Here is a 21,572-nt window from a genome sequence, read left to right on the forward strand (position 1 = left end):
TACAGTACTGGTAGGGACGGGTCTGTCACTGTATAACACTGGGGTACAGTACTGGTGGGGACGGGTCTGTCACTGTATAACACTGGGGTACAGTACTGGTGGGGACGGGTCTGTCACTGTATAACACTGGGGTACAGTACTGGTGGGGACGGGTCTGTCACTGTATAACACTGGGGTACAGTACTGGTGGGGACGGGTCTGTCACTGTATAACACTGGGGTACAGTACTGGTGGGGACGGGTCTGTCACTGTATAACACTGGGGTACAGTACTGGTGGGGACCCGGTCTGTCACTGTATAACACTGGGGTACAGTACTGGTGGGGACGGGTCTGTCACTATAACACTGGGGTACAGTACTGGTGGGGATGGGTCTGTCACTGTATAACACTGGGGTACAGTACTGGTGGGGACGGGTCTGTCACTGTGTAACACTGGGGTACAGTACAGGTGGGGACGGGTCTGTCACTGTGTAACACTGGGGTACAGTACTGGTGGGGACGGGTCTGTTACTGTATAACACTGGGGTACAGTACTGGTGGGGACGGGTCTGTCACTGTATAACACTGGGGTACAGTACTGGTGGGGACGGGTCTGTCACTGTATAACACTGGGGTACAGTACTGGTGGGGACGGGTCTGTCACTGTATAACACTGGGGTACAGTACTGGTGGGGACGGGTCTGTCACTGTGTAACACTGGGGTACAGTACTGGTGGGGACGGGTCTGTCACTGTATAACACTGGGGTACAGTACTGGTGGGGACGGGTCTGTCACTGTATAACACTGGGGTACAGTACTGGTGGGGACGGGTCTGTCACTGTATAACACTGGGGTACAGTACTGGTGGGGACGGGTCTGTCACTGTATAACACTGGGGTACAGTACTGGTGGGGACGGGTCTGTCACTGTATAACACTGGGGTACAGTACTGGTGGGGACGGGTCTGTCACTGTATAACAATAGGGTACAGTACTGGTGGGGACGGGTCTGTCACTGTATAACACTGGGGTACAGTACTGGTGGGGATGGGTCTGTCTCTGTGTAACACTGGGGTACAGTACTGGTGGGGACTGGTCTGTCACTGTATAACACTGGGGCACAGTACTGGTGGGGACGAGTCTGTCACTGTATAACACTGGGGTACAGTACTGGTGGGGACGGGTCTGTCGCTGTATAACACTGGGGTACAGTACTGGTGGGGACGGGTCTGTCACTGTATAACACTGGGGTACAGTACTGGTGGGGACGGGTCGGTCGCTGTATAACACTGGGGTACAGTACTGGTGGGGACGGGTCTGTCACTGTATAACACTGGGGTACAGTACTGGTGGGGACGGGTCTGTCACTGTATAACACTGGGGTACAGTACTGGTGGGGACGGGTCTGTCACTGTATAACACTGGGGCACAGTACTGGTGGGGACGGGTCTGTCACTGTATAACACTGGGGTACAGTACTGGTGGGGACGGGTCTGTCACTGTATAACACTGGGGTACAGTACTGGTGGGGACGGGTCTGTCACTGTATAACACTGGGGTACAGTGCTGGTGGGGACGGGTCTGTCACTATAACACTGGGGTACAGTACTGGTGGGGACGGGACTGTCACTGTATAACACTGGGGTACAGTACTGGTGGGGACGGATCTGTCACTGTATAACACTGGGGTACAGTACTGGTGGGGACGGGTCTGTCACTGTATAACACTGGGGTACAGTACTGGAGGGGACTGGTCTGTCACTGTATAACACTGGGGCACAGTACTGGTGGGGACGGGTCTGTCACTGTATAACACTGGGGTACAGTACTGGTGGGGACGGGTCTGTCACTGTATAACACTGGGGTACAGTACTGGTGGGGACGGGTCTGTCACTGTATAACACTGGTGTACAGTTCTGGTGGGGATGGGTCTGTCGCTGTATAACACTGGGGTACAGTACTGGTGGGGACGGGTCTGTCACTGTATAACACTGGGATACAGTACTGGTGGGGATGGGTCTGTCCCTGTATAACACTGGGGTACAGTACTGGTGGGGACGGGTCTGTCACTGTATAACACTGGGGTACAGTACTGGTGGGGACGGGTCTGTCACTGTATAACACTGGGGTACAGTACTGGTGGGGACGGGTCTGTCACTGTATAACACTGGGGTACAGTACTGGTGGGGACGGGTCTGTCACTGTATAACACTGGGGTACAGTACTGGTGGGGACGGGTCTGTCACTGTATAACACTGGGGTACAGTACTGGTGGGGACAGGTCTGTCACTGTATAACACTGGGGTACAGTACTGGTGGGGATGGGTCTGTCACTGTATAACACTGGGGTACAGTACTGGTGGGGAAGGGTCTGTCACTGTATAACACTGGGGTACAGTACTGGTGGGGACGGGTCTGTCACTGTATAACACTGGGGTACAGTACTGGTGGGGACGGGTCTGTCACTGTATAACACTGGGGTACAGTACTGGTGGGGACGGGTCTGTCACTGTATAACACTGGGGTACAGTACTGGTGGGGATGGGTCTGTCACTGTGTAACACTGGGGTACAGTACTGGTGGGGACGGGTCTGTCACTATGTAACACTGGGGTACAGTACTGGTGGGGCCGGGTCTGTTACTGTATAACACTGGGGTACAGTACTGGTAGGGACGGGTCTGTCACTGTATAACACTGGGGTACAGTACTGGTGGGGACGGGTCTGTCACTGTATAACACTGGGGTACAGTACTGGTGGGGACGGGTCTGTCACTGTATAACACTGGGGTACAGTACTGGTGGGGACGGGTCTGTCACTGTATAACACTGGGGTACAGTACTGGTGGGGACGGGTCTGTCACTGTATAACACTGGGGTACAGTACTGGTGGGGACGGGTCTGTCACTGTATAACACTGGGGTACAGTACTGGTGGGGACCGGTCTGTCACTGTATAACACTGGGGTACAGTACTGGTGGGGACGGGTCTGTCACTGTATAACACTGGGGTACAGTACTGGTGGGGATGGGTCTGTCACTGTGTTACACTGGGGTACAGTACTGGTGGGGACGGGTCTGTCACTGTATAACACTGGGGTACAGTACTGGTGGGGACGGGTCTGTCACTGTATAACACTGGGGTACAGTACTGGTGGGGACGGGTCTGTCACTGTATAACACTGGGGTACAGTACTGGTGGGGACGGGTCTGTCACTGTATAACACTGGGGTACAGTACTGGTGGGGACGGGTCTGTCACTGTATAACACTGGGGTACAGTACTGGTGGGGACGGGTCTGTCGCTGTATAACACTGGGGTACAGTACTGGTGGGGACGGGTCTGTCACTGTATAACACTGGGGTACAGTACTGGTGGGGACGGGTCTGTCACTGTATAACACTGGGGTACAGTACTGGTGGGGACGGGTCTGTCACTGTATAACACTGGGGTACAGTACTGGTGGGGACGGGTCTGTCACTGTATAACACTGGTGTACAGTACTGGTGGGGACGGGTCTGTCACTGTATAACACTGGGGTACAGTACTGGTGGGGACGGGTCTGTCACTGTATAACACTGGGGTACAGTACTGGTCGGGAGGGGGTCTGTCACTGTATAACACTGGGGTACAGTACTGGTGGGGACGGGTCTGTCACTGTAGAACACTGGGGTACAGTACTGGTGGGGACGGGTCTGTCACTATATAACACTGGGGTACAGTACTGGTGGGGACGGGTCTGTCACTGTATAACACTGGGGTACAGTACTGGTGGGGACGGGTCTGTCACTGTATAACACTGGGGTACAGTACTGGTGGGGACGGGTCTGTCACTGTATAACACTGGGATACAGTACTGGTGGGGACGGGTCTGTCACTGTATAACACTGGGGTACAGTACTGGTGGGGACGGGTCTGTCACTCTGTAACACTGGGGTACAGTACTGGTGTGGACGGGTCTGTCACTGTGTAACACTGGGCTACAGTACTGGTGGGGACGGGACTGTCACTGTATAACACTGGGGTACAGTACTGGTGGGGACGGGTCTGTCACTGTATAACACTGGGGTACAGTACTGGTGGGGACGGGTCTGTCACTGTGTAACACTGGGGTACAGTACTGGTGGGGATGGGTCTGTCACTGTACAACACTGGGGTACAGTACTGGTGGGGATGTGTCTGTCACTGTATAACACTGGGGTACAGTACTGGTGGAGACGGGTCTGTCACTGTATAACACTGGGGTACTGTACTAGTGGGGATGGGTCTGTCACTGTATAACACTGGGGTACAGTACTGGTGGGGATGGGTCTGTCACTGTATAACACTGGGGTACAGTACTGGTGGGGACGGGTCTGTCACTGTATAACACTGGGGTACAGTACTGGTGGGGACGGGTCTGTCACTGTATAACACTGGGGTACAGTACTGGTGGGGACGGGTCTGTCACTGTATAACACTGGGGTACAGTACTGGTGGGGACGGGTCTGTCACTGTATAACACTGGGGTACAGTACTGGTGGGGACAGGTCTGTCACTGTATAACACTGGGGTACAGTACTGGTGGGGACGGGTCTGTCGCTGTATAACACTGGGGTACAGTACTGGTGGGGACGGGTCTGTCACTGTATAACACTGGGATACAGTACTGGTGGGGACGGGTCTGTCACTGTATAACACTGGGGTACAGTACTGGTGGGGACGGGTCTGTCACTGTATAACACTGGGGTACAGTACTGGTGGGGACGGGTCTGTCGCTGTATAACACTGGGGTACAGTACTGGTGGGGATGGGTCTGTCACTGTATAACACTGGGGTACAGTATGGTGGGGACGTGTCTGTCGCTGTATAACACTGGGGTACAGTACTGGTGGGGACGGGTCTGTCACTGTATAACACTGGGTACAGTACTGGTGGGGATGGGTCTGTCCCTGTATAACACTGGGGTACAGTACTGGTGGGGACGGGTCTGTCACTGTATAACACTGGGGTACAGTACTGGTGGGGACAGGTCTGTCACTGTATAACACTGGGGTACAGTACTGGTGGGGACGGGTCTGTCGCTGTATAACACTGGGGTACAGTACTGGTGGGGACGGGTCTGTCACTGTATAACACTGGGATACAGTACTGGTGGGGACGGGTCTGTCACTGTATAACACTGGGGTACAGTACTGGTGGGGACGGGTCTGTCACTGTATAACACTGGGGTACAGTACTGGTGGGGACGGGTCTGTCGCTGTATAACACTGGGGTACAGTACTGGTGGGGATGGGTCTGTCACTGTATAACACTGGGGTACAGTATGGTGGGGACGTGTCTGTCGCTGTATAACACTGGGGTACAGTACTGGTGGGGACGGGTCTGTCACTGTATAACACTGGGTACAGTACTGGTGGGGATGGGTCTGTCCCTGTATAACACTGGGGTACAGTACTGGTGGGGACGGGTCTGTCACTGTATAACACTGGGGTACAGTACTGGTGGGGACGGGTCTGTCACTGTATAACACTGGGGTACAGTACTGGTGGGGACGGGTCTGTCACTGTATAACACTGGGGTACAGTACTGGTGGGGACGGGTCTGTCACTGTATAACACTGGGGTACAGTACTGGTGGGGACGGGTCTGTCGCTGTATAACACTGGGGTACAGTACTGGTGGGGATGGGTCTGTCGCTGTATAACACTGGGGTACAGTACTGGTGGGGACGGGTCTGTCACTGTATAACACTGGGGTACAGTACTGGTGGGGACGGGTCTGTCGCTGTGTAACACTGGGGTACAGTACTGGTGGGGACGGGTCTGTCACTATAACACTGGGTTACAGTACTGGTGGGGACGGGTCTGTCACTGTATAACACTGGGGTACAGTACTGGTGGAGACGGGTCTGTCACTGTATAACACTGGGGTACAGTACTGGTGGGGACGGGTCTGTCACTGTATAACACTGGGGTACAGTACTGGTGGGGACGGGTCTGTCACTGTATAACACTGGGGTACAGTACTGGTGGGGACGGGTCTGTCACTGTATAACACTGGGGTACAGTACTGGTGGGGATGGGTCTGTCTCTGTGTAACACTGGGGTACAGTACTGGTGGGGACTGGTCTGTCACTGTATAACACTGGGGCACAGTACTGGTGGGGACGAGTCTGTCACTGTATAACACTGGGGTACAGTACTGGTGGGGACGGGTCTGTCGCTGTATAACACTGGGGTACAGTACTGGTGGGGACGGGTCTGTCACTGTATAACACTGGGGTACAGTACTGGTGGGGACGGGTCGGTCGCTGTATAACACTGGGGTACAGTACTGGTGGGGACGGGTCTGTCACTGTATAACACTGGGGTACAGTACTGGTGGGGACGGGTCTGTCACTGTATAACACTGGGGTACAGTACTGGTGGGGACGGGTCTGTCACTGTATAACACTGGGGTACAGTACTGGTGGGGACGGGTCTGTCACTGTATAACACTGGGGCACAGTACTGGTGGGGACGGGTCTGTCACTGTATAACACTGGGGTACAGTACTGGTGGGGACGGGTCTGTCACTGTATAACACTGGGGTACAGTACTGGAGGGGACTGGTCTGTCACTGTATAACACTGGGGCACAGTACTGGTGGGGACGGGTCTGTCACTGTATAACACTGGGATACAGTACTGGTGGGGATGGGTCTGTCCCTGTATAACACTGGGGTACAGTACTGGTGGGGACGGGTCTGTCACTGTATAACACTGGGGTACAGTACTGGTGGGGACGGGTCTGTCACTGTATAACACTGGGGTACAGTACTGGTGGGGACGGGTCTGTCACTGTATAACACTGGGGTACAGTACTGGTGGGGACGGGTCTGTCACTGTATAACACTGGGGTACAGTACTGGTGGGGACGGGTCTGTCACTGTATAACACTGGGGTACAGTACTGGTGGGGACAGGTCTGTCACTGTATAACACTGGGGTACAGTACTGGTGGGGATGGGTCTGTCACTGTATAACACTGGGGTACAGTACTGGTGGGGACGGGTCTGTCACTGTATAACACTGGGGTACAGTACTGGTGGGGACGGGTCTGTCACTGTATAACACTGGGGTACAGTACTGGTGGGGACGGGTCTGTCACTGTATAACACTGGGGTACAGTACTGGTGGGGACGGGTCTGTCACTGTATAACACTGGGGTACAGTACTGGTGGGGATGGGTCTGTCACTGTGTAACACTGGGGTACAGTACTGGTGGGGACGGGTCTGTCACTATGTAACACTGGGGTACAGTACTGGTGGGGCCGGGTCTGTTACTGTATAACACTGGGGTACAGTACTGGTAGGGACGGGTCTGTCACTGTATAACACTGGGGTACAGTACTGGTGGGGACGGGTCTGTCACTGTATAACACTGGGGTACAGTACTGGTGGGGACGGGTCTGTCACTGTATAACACTGGGGTACAGTACTGGTGGGGACGGGTCTGTCACTGTATAACACTGGGGTACAGTACTGGTGGGGACGGGTCTGTCACTGTATAACACTGGGGTACAGTACTGGTGGGGACGGGTCTGTCACTGTATAACACTGGGGTACAGTACTGGTGGGGACCGGTCTGTCACTGTATAACACTGGGGTACAGTACTGGTGGGGACGGGTCTGTCACTGTATAACACTGGGGTACAGTACTGGTGGGGATGGGTCTGTCACTGTGTTACACTGGGGTACAGTACTGGTGGGGACGGGTCTGTCACTGTATAACACTGGGGTACAGTACTGGTGGGGACGGGTCTGTCACTGTATAACACTGGGGTACAGTACTGGTGGGGACGGGTCTGTCACTGTATAACACTGGGGTACAGTACTGGTGGGGACGGGTCTGTCACTGTATAACACTGGGGTACAGTACTGGTGGGGACGGGTCTGTCACTGTATAACACTGGGGTACAGTACTGGTGGGGACGGGTCTGTCGCTGTATAACACTGGGGTACAGTACTGGTGGGGACGGGTCTGTCACTGTATAACACTGGGGTACAGTACTGGTGGGGACGGGTCTGTCACTGTATAACACTGGGGTACAGTACTGGTGGGGACGGGTCTGTCACTGTATAACACTGGGGTACAGTACTGGTGGGGACGGGTCTGTCACTGTATAACACTGGTGTACAGTACTGGTGGGGACGGGTCTGTCACTGTATAACACTGGGGTACAGTACTGGTGGGGACGGGTCTGTCACTGTATAACACTGGGGTACAGTACTGGTCGGGAGGGGGTCTGTCACTGTATAACACTGGGGTACAGTACTGGTGGGGACGGGTCTGTCACTGTAGAACACTGGGGTACAGTACTGGTGGGGACGGGTCTGTCACTATATAACACTGGGGTACAGTACTGGTGGGGACGGGTCTGTCACTGTATAACACTGGGGTACAGTACTGGTGGGGACGGGTCTGTCACTGTATAACACTGGGGTACAGTACTGGTGGGGACGGGTCTGTCACTGTATAACACTGGGGTACAGTACTGGTGGGGACGGGTCTGTCACTGTATAACACTGGGGTACAGTACTGGTGGGGACGGGTCTGTCGCTGTATAACACTGGGGTACAGTACTGGTGGGGACGGGTCTGTCACTGTATAACACTGGGATACAGTACTGGTGGGGACGGGTCTGTCACTGTATAACACTGGGGTACAGTACTGGTGGGGACGGGTCTGTCACTGTGTAACACTGGGGTACAGTACTGGTGTGGACGGGTCTGTCACTGTGTAACACTGGGGTACAGTACTGGTGGGGACGGGACTGTCACTGTATAACACTGGGGTACAGTACTGGTGGGGACGGGTCTGTCACTGTATAACACTGGGGTACAGTACTGGTGGGGACGGGTCTGTCACTGTGTAACACTGGGGTACAGTACTGGTGGGGATGGGTCTGTCACTGTACAACACTGGGGTACAGTACTGGTGGGGATGTGTCTGTCACTGTATAACACTGGGGTACAGTACTGGTGGAGACGGGTCTGTCACTGTATAACACTGGGGTACTGTACTAGTGGGGATGGGTCTGTCACTGTATAACACTGGGGTACAGTACTGGTGGGGATGGGTCTGTCACTGTATAACACTGGGGTACAGTACTGGTGGGGACGGGTCTGTCACTGTATAACACTGGGGTACAGTACTGGTGGGGACGGGTCTGTCACTGTATAACACTGGGGTACAGTACTGGTGGGGACGGGTCTGTCACTGTATAACACTGGGGTACAGTACTGGTGGGGACGGGTCTGTCACTGTATAACACTGGGGTACAGTACTGGTGGGGACGGGTCTGTCACTGTATAACACTGGGGTACAGTACTGGTGGGGACGGGTCTGTCGCTGTATAACACTGGGGTACAGTACTGGTGGGGACGGGTCTGTCACTGTATAACACTGGGATACAGTACTGGTGGGGACGGGTCTGTCACTGTATAACACTGGGGTACAGTACTGGTGGGGACGGGTCTGTCACTGTATAACACTGGGGTACAGTACTGGTGGGGACGGGTCTGTCGCTGTATAACACTGGGGTACAGTACTGGTGGGGATGGGTCTGTCATTGTATAACACTGGGGTACAGTATGGTGGGGACGTGTCTGTCGCTGTATAACACTGGGGTACAGTACTGGTGGGGACGGGTCTGTTACTGTATAACACTGGGGTACAGTACTGGTGGGGACGGGTCTGTCACTGTATAACACTGGGGTACAGTACTGGTGGGGACGGGTCTGTCACTATAACACTGGGTACAGTACTGGTGGGGATGGGTCTGTCCCTGTATAACACTGGGGTACAGTACTGGTGGGGACGGGTCTGTCACTGTATAACACTGGGGTACAGTACTGGTGGGGACGGGTCTGTCACTGTATAACACTGGGGTACAGTACTGGTGGGGACGGGTCTGTCACTGTATAACACTGGGGTACAGTACTGGTGGGGACGGGTCTGTCACTGTATAACACTGGGGTACAGTACTGGTGGGGACGGGTCTGTCGCTGTATAACACTGGGGTACAGTACTGGTGGGGATGGGTCTGTCGCTGTATAACACTGGGGTACAGTACTGGTGGGGACGGGTCTGTCACTGTATAACACTGGGGTACAGTACTGGTGGGGACGGGTCTGTCGCTGTGTAACACTGGGGTACAGTACTGGTGGGGACGGGTCTGTCACTATAACACTGGGTTACAGTACTGGTGGGGACGGGTCTGTCACTGTATAACACTGGGGTACAGTACTGGTGGAGACGGGTCTGTCACTGTGCAACACTGGGGTGCAGTACTGGTGGGGACGGGTCTGTCGCTGTGTAACACTGGGGTACAGTACTGGTGGGGACGGGCCTGTCTCTGTATAACACTGGGGTACAGTACTGGTGGGGACGGGTCTGTCACTGTATAACACTGGGGTACAGTACTGGTGGGGACGGGTCTGTCACTGTATAACACTGGGGTACAGTACTGGTGGGGACGGGTCTGTCACTGTATTACACTGGGGTACAGTACTGGTGGGGACGGGTCTGTCACTGTATAACACTGGGGTACAGTACTGGTGGGGACGGGTCTGTCACTGTATAACACTGGGGTACAGTACTGGTGGGGACGGGTCTGTCACTGTATAACACTGGGGTACAGTACTGGTGGGGACGGGTCTGTCACTTTATAACACTGGGGTACAGTACTGGTGGGGACGGGTCTGTCACTGTATAACACTGGGGTACAGTACTGGTGGGGATGGGTCTGTCACTGTATAACACTGGGGTACAGTACTGGTGGGGACGGGTCTGTCACTGTATAACACTGGGGTACAGTACTGGTGGGGACGGGTCTGTCGCTGTATAACACTGGGGTACAGTACTGGTGGGGATGGGTCTGTCACTGTATAACACTGGGGTACAGTATGGTGGGGAGGTGTCTGTCGCTGTATAACACTGGGGTACAGTACTGGTGGGGACGGGTCTGTTACTGTATAACACTGGGGTACAGTACTGGTGGGGACGGGTCTGTCACTGTATAACACTGGGGTACAGTACTGGTGGGGACGGGTCTGTCGCTGTGTAACACTGGGGTACAGTACTGGTGGGGACGGGTCTGTCACTGTATAACACTGGGGTACAGTACTGGTGGGGACGGGTCTGTCACTGTGTAACACTGGGGTACAGTACTGGTGGGGACGGGTCTGTCACTGTATAACACTGGGGTACAGTACTGGTGGGGACGGGTCTGTCTCTGTGTAACACTGGGGTACAGTACTGGTGGGGACGGGTCTGTCACTGTATAACACTGGGGTACAGTACTGGTGGGGACGGGTCTGTCACTGTATAACACTGGGGTACAGTACTGGTGGGGACGGGTCTGTCACTGTATAACACTGGGGTACAGTACTGGTGGGGACGGGTCTGTCACTGTATAACACTGGGGTACAGTACTGGTGGGGATGGGTCTGTCACTGTATAACACTGGGGTACAGTACTGGTGGGGCATTAGGAGTTTTGAGGCAAGCCGTTGTCTGTCGGTTGTATTTGTCTGTGTAATGAGAGCTGGGAATCTGTGTTCGTTGTTTGAATGGGACTAAAGATCGCAATTGAGGGTTGCGGGCCAGGACTCAAGAACTCCAACGTCGATCACGGAGTTCCCCCGCTGCGGCTGAGGTTCCGCGAGCAACGGCAGCAGGTGGGGAACGCTGCCCCAACACGAGCTGGCCACCCTCGCATCGATCCCGTCTACACCTCCCGCGGCCTGAGGGCGGCAGCCAGCATTATCGGAGACCCCCCCCCCCCACTCCCGCCCTCTTCCAGACCCTTCCATCAGGCGGAAATGTCTGAAGACCCAGCACATCCAGACATAGGAACAATTTCTTCCCCACAGCTACCAGACTCCTCAACAGCTCCCCCCTCGGACTGATCTGTCCCTTGTAAGAATACTATTCACGACGCCCTATGCAGCTCTTGCTCATGTAGTTGCTGATTTGGTCCTTGTTCCTCACTGTCACCAATCACTGTACCATCAGTCAATGTTCTCTGTCGATCATTTTTTTTGTCTACTATGTACGTCCTGCGTACGTTCCCTCGGCCGCAGATAAAGACTTTTCACTGTACTCCGGTACATGTGACAATGAATCAAATCAAGACGGACCTATAACCTTTGTTGAATTTGTTGGGTTTCCTCCGGGTGCTCCGGTTTCCTCCCACACTCCAAAGATGTGCAGGTTAGGTGGATTGGCCGTGTTAAATTGTCCCTTAGTGTCCAAAGATGTGCAGGTTAGGTGGATTGGCCGTGTTAAATTGTCCCTTAGTGTCAAAAGATGTGCAGGTTAGGTGGATTGGCCGTGTTAAATTGTCCCTTAGTGTCCAAAGATGTCCAGGTTAGGTGGATTGGCCGTGTTAAATTGTCCCTTAGTGTCCAAAGATGTACAGGTTAGGTGGATTGGCCGTGTTAAATTGTCCCTTAGTGTCCAAAGATGTGCAGGTTAGGTGGATTGGCCGTGATAAATTGTCCCTTAGTGTCCAAAGATGTGCAGGTTAGGTGGATTGGCCGTGATAAATTGTCCCTTAGTGTCCAAAGATGTGCAGGTTAGGTGGATTGGCCGTGATAAATTGTCGCTTAGTGTCCAAAGATGTGCAGGTTAGGTGGATTGGCCATGTTAAATTGTCCCTTAGTGTCCAAAGATGTGCAGGTTAGGTGGATTGGCCGTGATAAATTGTCGCTTAGTGTCCAAAGATGTGCAGGTTAGGTGGATTGGCCGTGTTAAATTGTCCCTTAGTGTCAAAAGATGTGCAGGTTAGGTGGATTGGCCGTGTTAAATTGTCCCTTAGTGTCCAAAGATGTACAGGTTAGGTGGATTGGCCGTGTTAAATTGCCCTTAGTGTCCAAAGATGTGCAGGTTAGGTGGATTGGCCGTGTTAAATTGTCCCTTAGTGTCCAAAGATGTACAGGTTAGGTGGATTAGCCGGGTTAAATTGTCCCTCAGTGTCCAAAGATGTGCAGGTTAGGTGGATTGGCCGTGTTAAATTGTCCCTTAGTGTCCAAAGATGTGCAGGTTAGGTGGATTGGCCGTGTTAAATTGTCCACAGGGTCACTACCGTCTAGACTCCACATTGCTCCTCATCGCTGTGGTTTCGGTCCGGAGCCCTGGCCACTGTCGGGCCGTGGTCTGCGGTCGTGATTAATTTGGGGGCTCGTCCGGGATTTCGATTTGGTTTGGGTTTAGTTCGATCGTCACGTGGACCGAGTTACGGGGAGAGGTATTTTTCTGCGAGCAGCTCGAGGACGTGGGAAGAAAATACATAATAGGGCCACAAAAGGTACACAATGTAACGACATAAACACCGGCATCGGGTGGAGCGGACCGGGGAGTAGTGTTAATGAGGTCAGCCCAGAAGAGGGTCGTTTAAGAGCCTGGTACCAGGGCGATCTCTGAATCTGTTTGCGCGTGTTCACAGACTTTTGTATCGCCCGATGGAAGATTGTGATGAAATTGGGGGTTCGTCCGGGATTCTGATATGCCGTGACTAATCGCCGCCTTTCCTGCTTCCCCTTCGCCTCCGCAGGTAGGCGAGGCACCGAGAGGACGGAGCGATGTCGCGGCGCGGCTCCCACGATGACGCCGAGCGGTACCTGTTTGCCGACCGCGGCTACACGGCCAACGCCGCGAGCCAGGCGGACTGGACGGCCCGCCGCCTGGTCTGGGTGCCCTCGGAGAGGCACGGCTTCGAGGCGGCCGCCGTGGCGGAGGAGCGGGCCGACGAGGTGGCCGTGGAGCTGGCCGAGAGCGGACGGCGGGTCACCGTGCCCAAGGCTGACGTGCAGCGGATGAACCCGCCCAAGTTCGCCAAGGTGGAGGACATGGCGGAGCTGACCTGCCTCAACGAGGCGTCCGTGCTCCACAACCTGAAGGATCGTTACTACTCGGGGCTCATCTACGTGAGTCTGCTCGTCGACATTCCTCTGTGTCTCTCTCTCGCTCTGTCTCGCTCTGTCTCTCTCTCTCTCTCTCTGTCTCTCTCTGTCTCGCTCTGTCTCTCTCTCTCGTTCTATCTCTCTCTCGTTCTGTCTCTCTCTCTCGTTCTGTCTCTCTCTCTCGTTCTGTCTACCTCTCTCGTTCTGTCTACCTCTCTCGTTCTGTCTATCTCTCTCGTTCTGTCTCTCTCTCGCTCTCTGTCTCTCTCTCTGTCTCTCTCTCGCGCTCCGTCTCTCTCTCGCGCTCTGTCTCTCTCTCGCGCTCTGTCTCTCTCTCGCGCTCTGTCTCTCTCTCGCGCTCTGTCTCTCTCTCGCGCTCTGTCTCTCTCTCTCGCTCTGTCTCTCTCTCGCGCTCTGTCTCTCTCTCGCGCTCTGTCTCTCTCTCGCGCTCTGTCTCTCTCTCGCGCTCTGTCTCTCTCTCGCGCTCTGTCTCTCTCTCGCGCTCTGTCACTCTCTCGCGCTCTGTCACTCTCTCGCGCTCTGTCACTCTCTCGCGCTCTGTCTCTCTCTCGCGCTCTGTCTCTCTCTCGCGATCTGTCTCTCTCTCGCGCTCTGTCTCTCTCTCGCGCTCTGTCTCTCTCTCGCGCTCTGTCTCTCTCTCGCGCTCTGTCTCTCTCTCGCGCTCTGTCTCTCTCTCGCGCTCTGTCTCTCTCTCGCGCTCTGTCTCTCTCTCGCGCTCTGTCTCTCTCTCGCGCTCTGTCTCTCTCTCGCGCTCTGTCTCTCTCTCGCGCTCTGTCTCTCTCTCGCGCTCTGTCTCTCTCTCGCGCTCTGTCTCTCTCTCGCGCTCTGTCTCTCTCTCGCGCTCTGTCTCTCTCTCGCGCTCTGTCTCTCTCTCGCGCTCTGTCTCTCTCTCGCGCTCTGTCTCTCTCTCGCGCTCCGTCTCTCTCTCGCGCTCCGTCTCTCTCTCGCGCGCCGTCTCTCTCTCGCGCTCTGTCTCTCTCTCGCGCTCTGTCTCTCTCTCGCGCTCTGTCTCTCTCTCGCGCTCTGTCTCTCTCTCGCGCTCTGTCTCTCTCTCGCGCTCTGTCTCTCTCTCGCTCTCTGTCTCTCTCTCGCTCTCTGTCTCTCTCTCGCGCTCTGTCTCTCTCTCGCGCTCTGTCTCCCTCTCGCGCTCGCTCTGCCTCTCGCGCTCACTCTGCCTCTCGCGCTCGCTCTGCCTCTCGCGCTCGCTCTGTCTCTCTCTCGCGCTCTGTCTCTCTCTCGCGCTCTGTCTCTCTCTCTCTCGCTCTGTCTCTCTCTCGCTCTGTCTCTCTCGCGCTCTGTCTCTCTCGCGCTCTGTCTCTCTCTCGCGCTCTGTCTCTCTCTCTCGCTCTGTCTCTCTCTCTCGGGCTCTGTCTCTCTCTCGCGCTCTGTCTCTCTCTCGCTCTCTGTCTCTCTCTCGCGCTCTGTCTCTCTCTCGCGCACTGTCTCTCTCTTGCGCTCTGTCTCTCTCTCGCGCTCTGTCTCTCTCTCGCGCTCTGTCTCTCTCTCTCGCTCTGTCTCTCTCTCGCGCTCTGTCTCTCGCGCTCTGTCTCTCTCTCGCGCTCTGTCTCTCTCTCGCGCTCTGTCTCTCTCTCGCGCTCTGTCTCTCTCTCGCGCTCTGTCTCTCTCTCGCGCTCTGTCTCTCTCTCGCGCTCTGTCTCTCTCTCGCGCTCTGTCTCTCTCTCGCGCTCTGTCTCTCTCTCTCGCGCTCTGTCTCTCTCTCGCGCTCTGTCTCTCTCTCGCGCTCTGTCTCTCTCTCGCGCTCTGTCTCTCTCGCGCTCTGTCTCTCTCTCTCGCGCTCTCTCTCTGTCTCTCTCTCTGTCTCTCTCTGTCTCTCTCTGTCTCTCTCTGTCTCTCTCTGTCTCTGTCTCTGTCTCTCTCTGTCTCTGTCTCTCTGTCTCTGTCTCTCTCTCGCTCTGTCTCTCTCTCGCTCTGTCTCTCTCTCTCTCTCTCTGCCGCTCTATCTCTCTCTCTCTCGCGCTCTGTCTCTCTCTCGCGCACTGTCTCTATCTCGCTCTGTCTCTCTCTCTCTCGCTCTGTCTCTCCCTCTCTCGCTCTGTCTCTCCCTCTCTCGCTCTGTCTCTCCCTCTCTCGCTCTGTCTCTCCCTCTCTCGCTCTGTCTCTCCCTCTCTCGCTCTGTCTCTCCCTCTCGCGCTCTGTCTCTCCCTCTCGCGCTCTGTCTCTCGTTCTGTCTCTCTCCCTCGCGCTCTGTCTCTCTTCCTCGCGCTCTGTCTCTCTCTCTCTCTCTCGCTCTGTCTCTCTCTCGCTCTGTCTCTCTCTCTCGCGCTCTCTCTCTGTCTCTCTCTCTGTCTCTCTCTGTCTCTCTCTGTCTCTCTCTGTCTCTCTCTGTCTCTCTCTGTCTCTGTCTCTGTCTCTCTGTCTCTCTCTGTCTCTGTCTCTCTGTCTCTGTCTCTCTCTCTGTCTCTCTGTCTCTCTGTCTCTCTCTGTCTCTCTCTGTCTCTGTCTGTCTCTGTCTGTCTCTGTCTGTCTCTGTCTCTCTCTCTCTGTCTCTGTCCCTTTCTCTCTCCGTATCGGTCCCTCTCTCTCTACCGCTCTGGTCTCCCTATCCCTCGGTTAGACCCACACTGGGAGCACCGTGCACAGTCCCGGTCTCCGTATCCCTCGGTTAGACCCACACTCGGAGCACCGTGCACAGTCCCGGTCTCCGTATCCCTCGGTTAGACCCACACTCGGAGCACCGTGCACAGTCCCGGTCTCCGTATCCCTCGGTTAGACCCACACTCGGAGCACCGTGCACAGTCCCGGTCTCCGTATCCCTCGGTCAGACCCACACTCGGAGCACCGTGCACAGTCCCGGTCTCCGTATCCCTCGGTTAGACCTACACTCGGAGCACCGTGCACAGTCCCGGTCTCCATATCCCTCGGTTAGACCCACACTCGGAGCACCGTGCACAGTCCCGGTCTCCGTATCCCTCGGTCAGACCCACACTCGCAGCACCGTACACATTCCCGGTCTCCGTATCCCTCGGTCAGACCCACACTCGGAGCACCGTGCACAGTCCCGGTCTCCCTATCCCTCGGTTAGACCCACACTGGGAGCACCGTGCACAGTCCCGGTCTCCGTATCCCTCGGTTAGACCCACACTCGGAGCACCGTGCACAGTCCCGGTCTCAGTATCCCTCGGTTAGACCCACACTCGGAGCACCGTGCCCAGTCCCGGTCTCCGTATCCCTCGGTTAGAACCACACTCGGAGCACCGTGCACAGTCCCGGTCTCCGTACCCTCGGTCAGACCCACACTCGGAGCACCGTGCCAGTCCCGGTCTCCGTATCCCTCGGTTAGATCCACACTCGGAGCACCGTGCACAGTCCCGGTCTCCTAATCCCTCGGTTAGACCCACACTCGGGGCACCGTGCACAGCCCCGGTCTCCGTATCCCTCGGTCAGGCCCACACTCGGAGCACCATGCACAGTCCCGGTCTCCGTATCCCTCGGTTAGACCCACACTCAGAGCACCGTGCACAGTCCCGGTCTCCGTATCCCTCGGTCAGACCCACACTCGGAGCACCGTGCACAGTCCCGGTCTCTGTGTCCCTCGGTTATACCCACACTCGGAGCACCGTGCACAGTCCCCGTCTCCGTATCCCTCGGTCAGACCCACACTCGGAGCACCGTGCACAGTCCCGGTCTCCGTATACCTCGGTCAGACCCACCCTCGGAGCACCGTGCACAGTCCCGGTCTCCGCATCCCTCGGTTAGACCCACACTCGGAGCACCGTGCACAGTCCCGGTCTCCGTATCCCTCGGTTCGACCCACACTCGGAGCACCGTGCACAGTCCCGGTCTCCGAAACCCTCGGTTAGACCCACACTCGGAGCACCGTGCACAGTCCCTGTCTCCGTATCCCTCGGTCAGACCCACACTCGGAGCACCGTGCACAGTCCCGGTCTCCCTATCCCTCGGTTAGACCCACACACGGAGCACCGTGCACAGTCCCGGTCTCCGTATCCCTCGGTTAGACCCACACTCGGAGCACAGTGCACAGTCCCGGTCTCCGTATCCCTCGGTTAGACCCACGCTCGGAGCACCGTGCACAGTCCCGGTCTCTGTATCCCTCGGTCAGACCCACACTCGGAGCACCGTGCGCAGTCCCGGTCTCCGCATCCCTCGGTTAGACCCACACTCGGAGCACCGTGCACAGTCCCGGTCTCCGTATCCCTCGATCAGACCCACACTCGGAGCACCGTGCACAGTCCCGGTCTCCGTGTCCCTCGGTCAGACCCACACTCGGAGCACCGTGCACAGTCCCGGTCTCCGTGTCCCTCGGTCAGACCCACACTCGGAGCACCGTGCACAGTCCCTCTCTCCCAATCCCTCGGTTACACCCACACTCGGAGCACCGTGCACAGCCCCGGTCTCCGTATCCCTCGGTCAGACCCACACTCGGAGCACCGTGCACAGTCCCGGTCTCCGTGTCCCTCGGTTAGACCCACACTCGGGACACCGTGCACAGTCCCGGTCTCCGTATCCCTCGGTTAGACCCACACTCGGAGCACCGTGCACAGTCCCTCTCTCCCTATCCCTCGGTTAGACCCACACTCGGAGCACAGTGCACAGTCCCGGTCTCCGTATCCCTCGGTTAGACCCACACTCGGAGCACCGTGCCCAATCCCGGTCTCCGTATCCCCCAGTTAGACCCACGCTCGGAGCACCAAGCACAGTCCCGGTCTCTGTATTCCTCGGTCAGACCCACACTCGGAGCACCGTGCACAGTCCCGGTCTCCGTATCCCTCGGTTAAACCCACACTCGGAGCACCGTGCACAGTCCCGGTCTCCGTATCCCTCGATCAGACCCACACTCGGAGCACCGTGCACAGTCCCGGTCTCCGTGTCCCTCGGTCAGAGCCACATTCGGGGCACCGTGCACAGTCCCGGTCTCCGTATCCCTCAGTCAGACCGACACTCGGAGCACCGTGCACAGTCCCGGTCTCCGTATCCCTCGGTTAGACCCACACTCGGAGCACCGTGCACAGTCCCGGTCTCCCGATCCCTCGGTCAGACCCACACTCGGCGCACCGTGCACAGCCCCGGTCTCCCTATCCCTCGGCTAGACCCACACTCGGAACACCGTGCACAGTTCCGCTCTCCGTATCCCTGAGTTAGACCCCCACTCGGAGCACCGTGCACAGTCCCAGCCTCCGTAACCCTTGGTTAGACCCACACTCGGAGCACCGTGCACAGTCCCGGTCTCCGTAACCCTCGGTTAAACCCACACTCTGTGCACCGTGCACTGTCCCGGTCTCCGTATCCCTCGGTTAGACCCACACTCGGAGCACCGTGCACAGTCCCAGTCTCCGTATCCCTCGGTTAGACCCACACTCGGAGCACCATGCACAGTCCCCGTCTCCGTATCCCTCGGTTAGACCCACACTCGGAGCACCGTGCACAGTCCCGGTCTCCGTATCCCTCGGTTAGACCCACAGTCGGAGCACCGTGCACAGTCCCGGTCTCCGTATCCCTCGGTTAGACCCACACTCGGAGCACCGTGCACAGTCGCGGTCTCCCTATCCCTCGGTTAGACCCACACTCGGGGCACCGTGCACAGTCCCGGTCTCCCGATCCCTCGGTCAGACCCACACTCGGCGCACCGTGCACTGCCCCGGTCTCCCTATCCCTCGGCTAGACACACACTCGGAACACCGTGCACAGTTCCGCTCTCCGTATCCCTGAGTTAGACCCACACTCGGAACACCGTGCACAGTTCCGCTCTCCGTATCCCTGAGTTAGACCCCCACTCGGAGCACCGTGCACAGTCCCGGTCTCCGTATCCCTCGGTTAGACCCACACTCGGAGCACCGTGCACAGTCCCTGTCTCCGTATCCCTCGGTTAGACCCACACTCGGAGCACCGTGCACAGTCCCGGTCTCCGTATCCCTCGGTTAGACCCACACTCGGAGCACCGTGCACAGGCCCGGTCTCCGTATCCCTCGGTTAGACCCACACTCGGAGCACCGTGCACAGTCCCGGTCTCCGTATCCCTCGGTTAGACCCACACTCGGAGCACCGTGCACAGTCCCGGTCTCCGTATCCCTCGGTTAGACCCACACTCGGAGCACGGTGCACAGTCCCTCTCTCCCAATCCCTCGGTTACATCCACACTCGGAGCACCGTGCACAGTCCCGGTCTCCGTATCCTTCGGTTAGACCCACACTCGGGGCACCGTGCACAGTCCCGGTCTCCGTATCCCTCGGTTAGACCCACACTCGGAGCACCGTGCACAGTCCCTCTCTCCCAATCCCTCGGTTACACCCACACTCGGAGCACCGTGCACAGTCCCGGTCTCCGTATCCCTCGATCAGACCCACACTCGGAGCACCGTGCACAGTCCCGGTCTCCGTGTCCCTCGGTCAGACCCACACTCGGAGCACCGTGCACAGTCCCGGTCTCCGTGTCCCTCGGTCAGACCCACACTCGGAGCACCGTGCACAGTCCCTCTCTCCCAATCCCTCGGTTACACCCACACTCGGAGCACCGTGCACAGCCCCGGTCTCCGTATCCCTCGGTCAGACCCACACTCGGAGCACCGTGCACAGTCCCGGTCTCCGTGTCCCTCGGTTAGACCCACACTCGGGACACCGTGCACAGTCCCGGTCTCCGTATCCCTCGGTTAGACCCACACTCGGAGCACCGTGCACAGTCCCTCTCTCCCTATCCCTCGGTTAGACCCACACTCGGAGCACAGTGCACAGTCCCGGTCTCCGTATCCCTCGGTTAGACCCACACTCGGAGCACCGTGCCCAATCCCGGTCTCCGTATCCCCCAGTTAGACCCACGCTCGGAGCACCAAGCACAGTCCCGGTCTCTGTATTCCTCGGTCAGACCCACACTCGGAGCACCGTGCACAGTCCCGGTCTCCGTATCCCTCGGTTAAACCCACACTCGGAGCACCGTGCACAGTCCCGGTCTCCGTATCCCTCGATCAGACCCACACTCGGAGCACCGTGCACAGTCCCGGTCTCCGTGTCCCTCGGTCAGAGCCACATTCGGGGCACCGTGCACAGTCCCGGTCTCCGTATCCCTCAGTCAGACCGACACTCGGAGCACCGTGCACAGTCCCGGTCTCCGTATCCCTCGGTTAGACCCACACTCGGAGCACCGTGCACAGTCCCGGTCTCCCGATCCCTCGGTCAGACCCACACTCGGCGCACCGTGCACAGCCCCGGTCTCCCTATCCCTCGGCTAGACCCACACTCGGAACACCGTGCACAGTTCCGCTCTCCGTATCCCTGAGTTAGACCCCCACTCGGAGCACCGTGCACAGTCCCAGCCTCCGTAACCCTTGGTTAGACCCACACTCGGAGCACCGTGCACAGTCCCGGTCTCCGTAACCCTCGGTTAAACCCACACTCTGTGCACCGTGCACTGTCCCGGTCTCCGTATCCCTCGGTTAGACCCACACTCGGAGCACCGTGCACAGTCCCAGTCTCCGTATCCCTCGGTTAGACCCACACTCGGAGCACCATGCACAGTCCCCGTCTCCGTATCCCTCGGTTAGACCCACACTCGGAGCACCGTGCACAGTCCCGGTCTCCGTATCCCTCGGTTAGACCCACAGTCGGAGCACCGTGCACAGTCCCGGTCTCCGTATCCCTCGGTTAGACCCACACTCGGAGCACCGTGCACAGTCGC

The 21,572-nt window shown here is 56.9% G+C and overlaps 1 protein-coding gene across 1 annotated transcript in view; it reads left to right on the plus strand.

The window, feature by feature from the left end:
• Positions 1–13,555: 13,555 nt before the first annotated feature.
• Positions 13,556–21,572, plus strand: part of LOC140399684 (myosin-10) — a 91,283-nt gene continuing 83,266 nt past the window's right edge. The window contains exon 1 of the mRNA XM_072489228.1: positions 13,556–13,928. Within this exon, the coding sequence (XP_072345329.1) occupies positions 13,584–13,928 (345 nt within the window). The 5' untranslated portion in view covers positions 13,556–13,583. The remainder of the gene's footprint in view (positions 13,929–21,572) is intronic.

Source organism: Scyliorhinus torazame, chromosome 23 (genome assembly GCF_047496885.1).
Source record: "Scyliorhinus torazame isolate Kashiwa2021f chromosome 23, sScyTor2.1, whole genome shotgun sequence".
NCBI lineage: Eukaryota > Metazoa > Chordata > Chondrichthyes > Carcharhiniformes > Scyliorhinidae > Scyliorhinus > Scyliorhinus torazame.